Source organism: Bombina bombina, chromosome 2 (genome assembly GCF_027579735.1).
Source record: "Bombina bombina isolate aBomBom1 chromosome 2, aBomBom1.pri, whole genome shotgun sequence".
Taxonomy (NCBI): domain Eukaryota; kingdom Metazoa; phylum Chordata; class Amphibia; order Anura; family Bombinatoridae; genus Bombina; species Bombina bombina.
This window is the reverse complement of record NC_069500.1, coordinates 512,036,304-512,049,396: the sequence shown is the minus strand read 5'-3', so window position 1 is coordinate 512,049,396 and position 13,093 is coordinate 512,036,304. Positions and strand designations below refer to the sequence as shown.

The 13,093-nt window shown below is 39.9% G+C and overlaps 1 protein-coding gene across 1 annotated transcript in view; it reads right to left on the bottom strand.

The window, feature by feature from the left end:
- RPGRIP1 (RPGR interacting protein 1) overlaps positions 1-13,093 on the bottom strand; it is a 234,936-nt gene that overhangs the window by 195,617 nt on the left and 26,226 nt on the right. Inside the window, exons 7-8 of the mRNA XM_053699932.1 lie at positions 3,170-3,193; positions 2,736-2,882 (exon numbers count right to left, since the gene is read on the bottom strand). Coding sequence (XP_053555907.1) covers positions 2,736-2,882; positions 3,170-3,193 — 171 coding nt within the window. The remainder of the gene's footprint in view (positions 1-2,735; positions 2,883-3,169; positions 3,194-13,093) is intronic.

Sequence of the window (13,093 nt, the reverse complement as noted above, 5' to 3'; positions counted from 1 at the left end):
AGATAACGGTGTGCAGTTTTCCTTCTTTTAAAGTGACAGTAATATATGTCACTTTATTTTCTTATCTACAGTTTCAATTTACATATATATTTATGTGTTTATATGTGTATATGGGTATGTCTGTAAATATACACATATAAATACATATGTAGATATATAAACATATATATATGTATATATATATATAATATATATATACACATGCACACACATACTATATATATATATATATATATATATATATATATATACACATGCACACACATACTATACATATATATATATATATATATATATATATATATATATATAACATGGAAGGGAACTGCACTCCAAGACCGGATCAGGTACACATCCTGTGACTCAGCAACATCCAGCCCTGGGTGCTAAATAGCACTCCAAAAAAGCTGTGATGCCACCAGAGCCACAGGCAGTTAACCCCAGTCCGGAATGGGTGCAAGAAACAAGGGGGGTTACAAATAAAAAGTAATAAAACACATAGAAACACCCAGCACTCACCAGCTTGCTCACAGCTAAGATAAAATCACAACTGGAAAGGTTAGTCACCGCATCTGGCCAAATGGGAAAGCTCAGGCACCACGTCAAGGTCCTTTCCATTGCCTGAGTCCCTAACACAGCCACACCATCATGCGAGCTCACAAAGCCAAACAAACTGAGAACAAAGAAGGGGTGCACAGGTGGATGTAATCACCCATAGAAAATACAAAACATGGAAGGGAACTGCACTCCAAGACCGGATCAGGTACACATCCTGTGACTCAGCATCATCCAGCCCTGGGTGCTAAATAGCACTACTGAGTCACAGGATGTGTACCTGCTCCGGTCTTGGAGTGCAGTTCCCTTCCATGTTTTGTATTTTCTATCTATCAAGATCTTGAGAAAGCCCTGTAAGAGGGAGAAACGCGTTGATGATAAGCCACAGCTATCCTGTACTTTCTACTACACCTATAAGGACTTTAATATCATATTGAGAAGTACAAGGTTTTCAGCTAAATCTACTGTGCTGTATGCAAATCCACAGAGAGCACTAGGACCGCACTGGGAAAAGACACGGTCTCAAGCCAAGCCGGTTCCTAGATTCTGCATTTAAGCCCGTGGGCTGCAAGAAGGTCTTAAAGAGAGATCCGGATATAAGCCGATACAAATAATGAGTCTAACCCTGCGTGCTGTGTTGCACTAAGAGCGGGGATACTTCTTTTTCATCTATCTACATTATAGCGGCCGCTATATTCAGCCTGTCAGCGATCCTGACCAATAGGATCTTTTCTCGGAGACAACACCCCCGACCAGTGACGTCACTGGACACGCATACGCCTCATGGAGGTGTTATCGAGCAAACAGACGGAACTTTAGAAGGTAATACGTATGAATCTTACCTGGAACTGATCCCCTTATGTGATCCTTTTGAGGGCCCATACAATCTATCTGAATAACACAGAGATTTAATCTATCGTATTGGCAACAACAGTCATTTGTTTTTATCCAGCTTTGTGTTTTTTATTATATCGGAGACGTCCGATTTTTAATGTCTTTACATTTATGTATTCTATCTTTACAGGATTTGTACTCTATTTGAATGTTTGATTAAATCCTTTTGCATAGCAAGCTATATTTCTCATACTGTGTTTACTGTTACACCTTTAGCTTCTTTTAGCGCTTCTCCATACATCTTTGTCCTCTAGGCTTAGCAACTCGTCAATCGTAGATAGCCATATTTGCCCAGTCGGAGGAATAGGTGATATCCATTTCAAGGCTATCAGAGTCTTGGCACCGTTAATTTCGACCTGTAGCACATGTCTCCTAAGTTTACATGGTATTTGGGGGAGTTTGTTCAGCAATGCTATCTGGGGTGTCAAGTGAAGATCTGTAATTAGGCCGTTCCTGAAATGGTTCTCTATGTATTGCCAGAATTGCTTTACTATGTCGCACTCCCACTACATATGGAGGTAGCTGCCTCTTTTTTTACATCCCCTCCAGCATAGGTCGCTAGAGGATGGGTAAATAGAGTGTAGTCTTGTCGGGGTTAGGTACCAACATGTTAATACTCTGAAATTTAATTCAAGGATTTTCGGGGAGGTTGATGATCTTTTAGTGTATTGAAATATTAATCCCCGGTCTTCCGTACTTAAGGTGTCCCCTAACTCCCTATTACAGTTGTTGGTGTACGCAGGAAGTTCGTCCTTCATATAAGTCTGTAGCATGTAACGCATTTTGGAGAGTGTGTGGGGTGTTGGTACGTTGGCTGAGCAGAGTCTCTCAAACGTGGTCAGTGGTCTCAAGAAGTCTGTCCTAAATCGTGTTGTGTTAAGAAAGTGTGTGAGCTGCATATATTTTAACCACAGGTGATACGCGCCATGTGCCACTTCTTTTATCTCTTCTCTATTCATGAGTTTGCCATCCCTTAAGAACTCTCTTAGTGGAGTGGTGTACCCTCATTCTGTTCCTCTCTGAAAGTCCCTGTCCAGCCCTCCTATCAGTTCCGCGTTTAGTGGGATAGGGAAGAGAGGGGATCTATTTTATATGTATTTTTGATGTGTCTTGGGACACTTTTTTTGTTTCGTGAACAAGTTAACCAGAGCTCTGAGGACGCGCTATCTCAATGCGAGTTAACTTCAATTGTGTTTACTTTCAACTTGTAATTTGAGCGCTACACCTGATGCATGAAAACACCCGCGATAAACCCCTTTATGCTCCCCGGGACATCCAGACCTCACCTCAAGCAATGACCTCTGCAGGCTTAGTGCACTCTGCTGCTGGGTTTCCATTGCAACCACTTTGGCCCTCTCTTCCTTGAGCTGTGCACTGAGATCCTCCAGCTGATTAAGTACAGCTCCATGGCTTAAAGTTAATGACTTATGTTTCTGTTGGAGCAAAAAGAACCACCCAGGAGAAGATGTTCATGGAAGACTCAATACATTCCTCAATAAATAATACATATTTTAGACTAATAGGCTATGTACATTATTAATGTCAATTTTTTATTTGTCTAAATTGCTTAAAACATATTTTAAATGTAATTTCTGTATTCTGTACAGAAGAACCCAAACCAAGGGTAGAGCAAATGAATAGTCACAACTTCTGGTATCTAAAGGGACATTTAGTAGGGCTCTAATGAAAAGGATTTAACTTGAGAATCTTGCACACTCACCTCCTGCAGTTCTGTTTCATAAGACTGGAAATAGAGAAGAGTAAAAGGTCACAAAGTCTCATTTAAACTATACTCTATGTACAGAACTGACATCATTCTGACACTTGCTAGTCACACGTTTTCACCAGTCATTGTGTGGTTCTCAGAAACTCTTAGATCGCTTCCAGTTTTTCAGGGGTTCAAAAAATAGAATTATATATATATTTTTTTTTCATTAGGATGTCCTTTTTTAAAGGGACATAAAACCCAATTTTTTTCTATCATGATTAAGATGGAGAATACAATTTTAAAGAACTGTCCAATTTACTTCAATTATTTAATTTGCCTTCATTCGCTTGGTATCCTTTGTTAAAGAAGCAGCAATGCATTACTCGGAGCATTGGGACAGCCAATAACATGGGACATATATGTGTAGCCACCAATCAGCAGCTCCTGAGTCTACCTAGCTATCCTTTCCATTAAAGAAATCAAGAGAAAAAAACAATTTAGATAATAGAAGTAAATTGAAAGTTGTTTAAAATCGCATACTTTATCTGAATCACGAAAGAAAAATGTTGGGTTTTATGTCCCTTTAATGTTAAAGGGACAGTCTACCATAGAATTGTTATTGTTTTAAAAGATAGATAATCCCTTTATTACTCATTCCCCAGTTTTGCACAACCAACACAATTATATTAATATACTTTTTACCTCTGTGATTACCTTGTATCTAGGAACCTTCTTCCAGCCCCCTGATCACATGACTGTGACTGTTTATTATCTATTGTTTAAATTTAGCATTGTTTTGTGCTAGATCTTAAATAACTTTCTGTGCCTAAACACAGTGTTATCTATATAGCCCACATGTACTTTCTGTCTCTTTGTGTTGAAAAGAGATTTAAAAAGCATGTGATAGAGGCAGCCCTCAAAGGCTTAGAAATTAGCATATGAGCCTACCTATGTTTAGTTTAAACTAAGGATACCAAGAGAAAAAAAGCAAATTTGATGATAAAAGTAAATTGGAAAGTTGATTAAAATTAAAAGTCCTATCTGAATAATGAAAGTGTAATTTATACTAAACTTTAGTTTAACTTGCATGCCGTGTGTATGTATAAGCAGATATGTGTTAGGATGGCAGTACTGAGAGCATATGTTTTGTGCTGACATCCCTATGTGCAAATGAGTAGTTAGATATATTTTGATTGTGCAAGAATTATGCAAGAAGATCTAGAATAATTTATTTATATATCGTCTTGGAGGTGACTGAAACTAAATTTCAAGGCAGAGGCTACTAGGAATAAGTTACCTGTGGACAATTGTTTGTATATTGATGTCTATGACACTGCACATGCCTCTTTCAAATACAACAAGGTTAGAGAGCATCTAAATAGCGATATATATATATACACTGTCAGAAAAAAGGGTACGGTTGGGATACATTTGTGAACACTTAGGGTACAACTGCTGTGATTGTACACTCAATGGGGCCTATCTATCAAGCTCCGTAAGGAGCTTGATGGCCCCTGTTTCTGGCGAATCTTCAGACTCGCCAGAAACAGCAGTTATGAAGCAGCGGTCACAAAGACCGCTGCTCCATAACCTGTCCGCCTGCTCTGAGCAGGCGGACAGACATCGCCGGAATTCAACCGAACTACGATTGGGTTGATTGACACCCCCCTGCTGGCGGCCCAATGGCCGCGAGTCTGCAGGGGGCGGCGTTGCACCAGCAGCTCTTGTGAGCTGCTGGTGCAATACTGAATACGGAGAGCGTATTGCTCAGATCAGGTCCGCCAGACCTTGTTAAATAGAGGCCATAGGATCATAATTACACCTTAAAGAAATAATATGTACCATTTAGGGGTAAAAAGGTACAAATATGCTTCCAACTGTCAAAGGGTCCATGTTTGTACCATTTAAAGGGACACTGAACCCAAAATGTTTTTTTCAGGATTCAGATAGAGCATGCAATTTTAAGCAACTTTCTAATTTACTCCTGTTATCAATTCTATTGGTATCTTTATTTGAAAAGCATGAATGTAAGTTTAGAAGCCGGACCATTTTTGGTTCACAACCTGGGTTGTCCTTGTTGATTGTACATCACCAATAAACAAGTGCTGTCCATGGGTCTGAACCAAAAATTGTCTGGCTCCTTAGCTTAGATGCCTTCTTTTTCAAATAAAGATAACAAGAGAACGAAGAAGATTTGATAATACGATAAAATTGCATGCTCTATCTGAATCATGAAAGGAAAAAATTGGGTTTAGTGTCCCTTTAATCCTCCCAAAAAGGAATATTAACTTGCGTGACTAAAAGGTTGAGGGGGATGGTTGAATAAATGCTGCCAAACCCTGCAAGTCCATATAATTTGTGCACCTCAATTATTCAACACATAACTGGCAGTAACGAAAAATGAATTCAACATCCATATTGTACAGCAAAATAATTAATGTTTAATGGTTGTTGGTAATATGCAAGAAGTGGGCAAGGCAACAAAAAATACTTAACAACCCATATCTTCACTGACACTGTGTTGCTGGTTCTAAATAGCACACAAGCACTTAAAGGACCAGTACACTCAACATTAAAGCACTCATTATAAGTAATAGTGCAGTATGTAGTAAATGATAAGCGAACAGTGAATATATATATATATATATATATTTTTTTAAATATGTAATATTTATACCTTTTTAATCCATTTTTTTGCTTTGGAGCTTGATGCCCCTTGTTTCTGGTGAGCCTTCAGACCGCTGCTCCATAACTTGTCCGCCTGCTCTGAGGTGGCAGACAGAGATTAACCTGACCGAATACGATCGGGTTGATTGACACCCCCTGCTAGCGGCCTGCAGGGGGCGGCAGTGCACCAGCAGTTCACAAGAACTGCTGATGCAATGATAAATGCCGAGAGCGTATGCATTCTGTCGAGACGCCATTAGATCCAACTCTGGTCTACCCCATCTGAGAATCAATGAGGCAAATACCTCCGGATGGAGTTGTTCCCACTCCCTCGGATGAAAAGTCTGACGACTTAGAAAATCTGCTTCCCAATTTTCTACTCCTGGCTGGGATGTAGATTGCCGACAGATAACAAGAGTGGGTCTCCGCCCATCGGATTATCTTGGATACTTCTATCATCGCTCCCCCCTGATGATTGATATATGCCACAGTCGTGATGTTGTCCGACTGGAACCTGATGAATTTGGCCGAAGCCAACTGAGGCCATGCCTGAAGCACATGGAATATTGCTCTCAGTTCCAGAATATTGATTGGAAGTAGAGACTCCACCTGAGTCCAAACACCCTGAGCCTTCAGGAAATTCCAAACTGCACCCCATCCCAGAAGGCTGGCATCCGTTGTCACTATCACCCACGAGGGTCTGCGGAAACAAGTCCCCTGAGACAGATGATCTGGTGACAACCACCAAAGAAGAGTCTCTCTGGTCTCTTGATCCAGATTTATCTGAGGAGATAAATTCACATAATCCCCATTCCACTGTCTGAGCATGCACAGCTGCAGTTGTCTGAGATGAAAGCGGGCAAAACGGAATTATATCCATTGCCGCTACCATTAACCCAATGACTTCCATGCATTGAGCCACTGATGGCTGATGAATGGACTGAAGTGCTCAGCAAGTATTCAGAATCTTTGTCTTTCTGACCTCTGTCAGAAATATTTTCATGTCTACCGAGTCTAGAAGAGTCCCCAAGAAGGGAAACCTTGTCTGTGGAACTAATGAACTCTTTTCTATGTTCACTTTCCAACCGTGAGATCTCAGGAAAGACAATACTATGTCCGTTCAGATGCCGGCCTGAATCAGAATATCGTCCAGATAAGGCGCTACTGCTATGTCTGAGAACCGCTAAAAGAGACCCTAGAACCTTTGTGAAAATTCTGGGTGCCGTGGCAAGACCGAAATGAAGAGCCACAAACTGATAATGTTTGTCCAGGAAGGCAAACCTTAAGAACCGATGATGATCCTTGTGAATAGGGATATGAAGGTATGCATCCTTCAAGTCCACGGTAGTCATATATGGACCCTAATGAATCATTGGTACGTTTGTTCGTATAGTCTCCACTTTGAATGATGGGACTCTGAGAAATTTGTTTAGACACTTGAGATCTAAAATGGGTCTGAAAGTTCCTTCTTTTTTGGGAACTACAAAAAGATTTGAGTAAAACCCCTGTCCCTGTTCCGGCTTTGGAACAGGAAAAATTACTCCCATGGTATAGAGGTCTTTTACACAGCGTAAGAATGCCTCTCTTTTTATCTGGTCTACAGATAATCGTGAAAGATGAAATCTCCCCCTTGGGAGAAAATCCTTGAATTCTAGTTGATACCCGTGGGTCACTATTTCCAGTGCCCAGGAGTCCTGAACATCTCTTGCCCAAGCCTGAGCAAAGAGAGAAAGTCTGCCCCCTACCAGATCCGGTCCTGGATCGGGGGCCACCCCTTCGTGCTGTCTTGGAAACAGCAGCAGGCTTCTTGGATTGTTTACCTTTATTCCAAATCTGGTTGGGTCTCCAGGCTGACTTAGATTGAGCAAAATTCCCTTCCTGCTTTGTGGAGGAAGAAGAAGCAGAGGGTCCTCCTTTATAGTTTCGAAAGGAACGAAAATTATTCTGTTTACCCCTCATTTTAACAGACTTATCCTGAGGTAGGGCATGGCCTTTACCTCCAGTAATGTCAGAAATGATCTCCTTCAATTCAGGCCCGAATAGGGTCTTACCCTTAAAAGGAATAGCCAAAAGCTTAGATTTTGATGACACATCAGCAGACCAAGATTTGACCCATAACGCTCTACGCGCAAGAACGGCAAAACCTGCATTTTTTGCTGCTAATTTAGCAATTTGAAAAGCAGCATCAGTAATAAAAGAATTAGCTAGCTTGAGAGCCTTAATTTTATCCAGAATATCATCTAATGGAGTCTCAACCTTCAGAGACTCTTCTAGAGCCTCAAACCAAAAAGTTGCTTCAGTAGTTACTGGAACAATGCAAGCCGTAGGTTGTAAAAGGAAACCTTGAGGAATAAATAATTTCTTTAGAAGACCCGCTAATTATTATTTTTTTTTTTGACATTACCAAAAGTTTATTATAAAACCAAAATCAATAAACAGGAAAAGTGTTTTTAATTTTTGTGAAGGCAGCAGAATACCAGAAAATACAAGCTGTCTCTTAAATAAATACTAATAAAAGTTATTTTTTATTTTACCTTCTGGTAGTATCACACTGCTACTTCTCAATAAGACCCTCTAATTTTTTATCCATAGGGTCTTTGAAAGCACAACTATCCTCAATAGGTATAGTTGTACGCTTAGCCAAAGTAGATATAGCTCCCTCTACCTTAGGGACTGTTTGCCACAAGTCCCAAATGGTGTCTAATATGGGAAACATTTTCTTAAAGGTAGGAGGAGGAGAGAACGGTATACCTGGTCTATCCCATTCCTTTTTAACAATTTCCAAAATTCTTTTAGGAACCGGAAAAACATCAGTGTAAGTAGGCACCTCTAGATATTTGTCCATCTTACACAATTTCTCTGGTGGTATTATAATAGGGTCACAATCATCCAGAGTCGCTAAAACCTCCCTAAGTAACAGCCATAGGTGTTCAAGCTTAAATTTAAAAGACATAAAGTCCGAATCTATCTGAGGTAACATATTTCCTGGGTCTGAAAGTTCACCCTCAGACAGCAATTCCCTAACCCCCAACTCAGAGCACTGTGAGGGTACACATAGCTAATAAAGCATCAGAGGATTCAGAATTTACATTAATACCTGACCTAATGCGTTTACCCGGTAACTCTGGTAATTTGGATAATACCTCTGTGAGAGTAGTTGACATAACTGCAGCCATTTCCTGCAGAGTAAAAGCATTAGACGCACTAGAAGTACTTGCCGTTGCTTGTGTGGGTGTTAAAGGTTGTGACACTTGGGGAGAATTGGATGGCACATCCTGATTCTCTTTATACTGAGAATCATCCTTAGGCACACTTTCTTTACTTAAAATATGCTTCTTACATTGTAAGGCCCTTTCAGTACAAGAGGTACACAACGTAAGTGGGGGTTCCACAATGGCTTCTAAACACATAGAACAATTAATATCCTCAATGTCAGACATGTTGAACAGACTAGCAATAATCTTAAAAGTTGTTAAACACTTTCGACAATTTTTTCAAAAAATGTACTGCGCCTTTAAAAAATAAAAAAGTGTAAAATTTTTCCAAAACTGCTTATAAAAACTAAATAACGAAATCCGGTTAGAAACACGTTAAATGTGCCCAAAAATTATTACACCTAAGAGCAATAGGCAAAATTAACCTTTACAGGACATTTATAGTAGAAAATACAATTTGTTTGACAAAATGACCCCTGCACCTCGCCACAGCTCTGCTGTGGTGCCTACCTGCCGTTAAAGTACTGGAAAAACGACTCTACCATGATCCGGTCATCAGAGCATAAGTTTAGGCCTAACCGGAGCTAATGCCTGTTGCCTACTGAGTCAAAATATACTGCAGAGCGCGCAGAAATAGGCCCCGCCCATCAAGGGCGATCAGCAAACTAATCCGTAACACCGCATAGCAAGCGGTTAGGAAAAAAACCCACCATGGCCCTTAAAAACAGCCTTGTAATGCTGCAGCCCTTGTCATAAAACACAATAAAGATAACGAGCTGCCTCTCCCAGTGTCCCTTACAAACACCCAATATGTCATAAATGAAAAATGTTAACTAAAGGATTTAAAGTAACACCCTTTTTTAAAAAAAAAAAACAGGTCTACTTTAACCCCCTTTTTTTAGCAAAGAATAAAATGTCAGCCATTCTGATATAACAGGTCTCCTCAGAAAAAAGACTGAACATACCTCAATGCTTATAGCATGCAGCTGTTCTCCACTCCGAAGATTTCTCTTACACTACCTTCAGCACTCTGTGGGAAACAACGTGGATCTTAGTTACATCTGCTAAGATCATCAACCTCAGGGCAGAAAACTTTTTCCATATCCCCGTGAGGAAAATAGTACACACCGGTACCATTTAAAAAATAAAAAACTTCTTGATTGAAGAAACTAAAACTAACACCTCACTTTACCTCTTCCTAGTATAACACAGGCAAAGATAATGACTGGAGGTGGAGGGGAAGGGAGGGGCTATATATACAGCTCTGCTGTGGTGCTCTTTGCCACTTCCTGTTAGCAGGAGGTTAATATCCCACAAGTAAGGATGAAATCCGTGGACTCGTCATATCTTTGTAAAAGAAAAGGCTTCGTGATCACACAGATATCTATTTCAGGATTGGTAGATTGGATCTCCGTTAGTGAAGAATAGTATTGTTGGTGATCTCCCTCCGTTCCTGGAGTAGAAGCCGTTGCCGGTCTTGGTCTAGTCAGCAGTTATAGCCGAGCCGGGAAAGTTCAAAATTAAGGCTGATAAAGGCTCCTATAGCTGAAATGTGTAGGCGTACCCTTAATGGCTCAATTTTTTACTTTCCCGGCTCAACTATAACAGCTGACTGGACCAAAACTGGCAACGGCTTCTACTCCAGGAATTGAGGGACAAGTAAGGAATAAACAATCACTACCAGCAACCACAGAAATTGAAGATCACCAACAACACTATTCTTCACTAATGGAGATCCAATCTACCAATCCTGAAATAGATGTCTGTGTGATCACGCAGCCCTTTTCAAGTGTTCTGGTAAGAGGGCGAACTTTGGAAAAGGGCAAACCATGTCACTTCCTGTGACGTTACATCAGCTGTTATACAAATTTTGGACCTAATGTGCATGCGTGCCAACGTCATCATATACCTGGCCGCATACGTCACTGGTAAAATATTTAGAGCTGTGAAATTCCGGAACCCTTTCTAGAGCGCATGTGTGAGATTTTGTATCACAAATCGTGCGCTCATGGAAAGCTGTTTATTCTGCTCCTCTGCAATATTCTGAACTCCGCCCCCCACTGCAACTACTCCCATTACTACTACTACTCTAAAGCTGAGTCTCTGTGCTCATGTATGAAACACAATACCATTAAAGGGAGCAAACGTGTTGCAGCAGTAAATCTATTGGTTGATTAACAAATAGAACAGCTGTTTGTCATGCATGAGCACAGAGACTCAGCTTTAGAGTAGTAGTAGTAATGCGAGTAGTTGCAGTGGGGGGCAGAGTTCCCAATATTACTGAGGATCCTAATAAACAGCTTTCCATGAGCGCACCATTTACGATACAAAATCCCACGCATGCGCTCTAGAAAGAGTTCCGGAATTTCACAACTCTAAAATTTTTACCAGTGACGTATGCGGCCAGGTATGTGATGACACTGGTACGCATGTGCATTAGGTCCAAAATTTGTGAAACGGCTGATGTAACGTCACAGGAAGTGACATGGTTCGCTCTTTTCCAAAGTTCGCCCTCTTACCAGAACACCAGCTGACAGGCTGACACACAGGACATCAGAGGATCAACACACCACACAGCAAGCGGTGAGAAGGTATTTGGCAAAACCACAATTCCACAGACTCGGAATCACAGTATCCACTACTCCAAAGACCTATTCTTGTGTGTGTATATATATATATATATATATAGCTTGGAGAACACTATCAACTATCACAACAGATAACTATTTTTTTCTCCATATCTCTCTAGGTATTTTACATGGACTGAACATGGCACTTGGGCATTTTTTTCAAACACCACACTTGGACATTTTTCTTTCATGTAATTGGCAAGAGTCCATGAGCTAGTGACGTATGGGATATACAATCCTACCTCTTGCCTCTTGCCTTTTTCTATGTCAGAGGGCTATGCCGTTTGCATTTTTTCCCATTCTTGAAACTGAAATATAAGGAAATTGATAATTTTGCTTTATATGTTGTTTTTTTCTCTTACATTTGCAAGATGTCTCAATCTGATCCTGTCTCAGAATTCACTGTTGGATTCCAGCTGCCTGATAACAGTTCTACCAAAGCTAAGTGCATACCTCCAGCTATGGTTTGTAATAGTTGTCATTATAAACTTTTACATGCAGAAAATGTATCCATCAGTAGTAGTTCATTGCCTGTTGCTGTTCCCTCAACATCTAATGCACAAGATACACCTGTAAATTTAAAAGAATTTATTTCTGATTCTATTCAGAAGGCTTTGTCTGCCATCCCGCCTTCTAATAAACCTAAAAGGTCTTTTAAAACTTCTCATAGAGTTGATGAAATTTCAATCAGAAGATCATGCCTCAGATATTGACACTGACAAATCCTCTTATTTATTTAAAATGGAGTATATTCGTTCTTTATTAAAAGAAGTGTTGATTACGTTGGATATGGAGGAAACTAGTCCTCTTGATATTAAAACTAGTAAACGTATAAATTCTGTTTATAAACCTCCTGTGGTTATTCCAGAGGTTTTTCCAGTTCCTGATGCTATTTCTGATATGATTTCTAAAGAATCGAATAGGCCTGGTACTTCTTTTATTCCTTCTTCAAGGTTTAAAAAATTGTATCCTTTGCCAGCAGTTAGATTGGAGTTTTGGGAAAAGATCCCCAAAGTTAATGGGGCTATCTCTACTCTTGCTAAACGTACTACTATTCCTATGGAAGATAGTACTTCTTTTAAAGATCCTTTAGATAGGAAACTTTAATCTTATCTAAGGAAGGCTTATTTATATTCAGGTCATCTTCTTAGGCCTGCAATTTCTTTGGCTGATGTTGCAGCTGCTTCAACGATTTGGTTGGAAACTTTAGCGCAACACGTATCAGATCATGATTTGTCTAGCATTGTTAAGTTGATTGAACATGCTAATAATTTCATTTGTGATGCCATTTTTTATATCATCAAAATTGATGTTAGATATATGTCTTTAGCTATTTTAGCTCATAGAGTTAATGAAATTTCAAATGACCGGCAACATACTGATTTATCCTTCTCTGATGAGGATCTATCTGATTCAGAAGATCC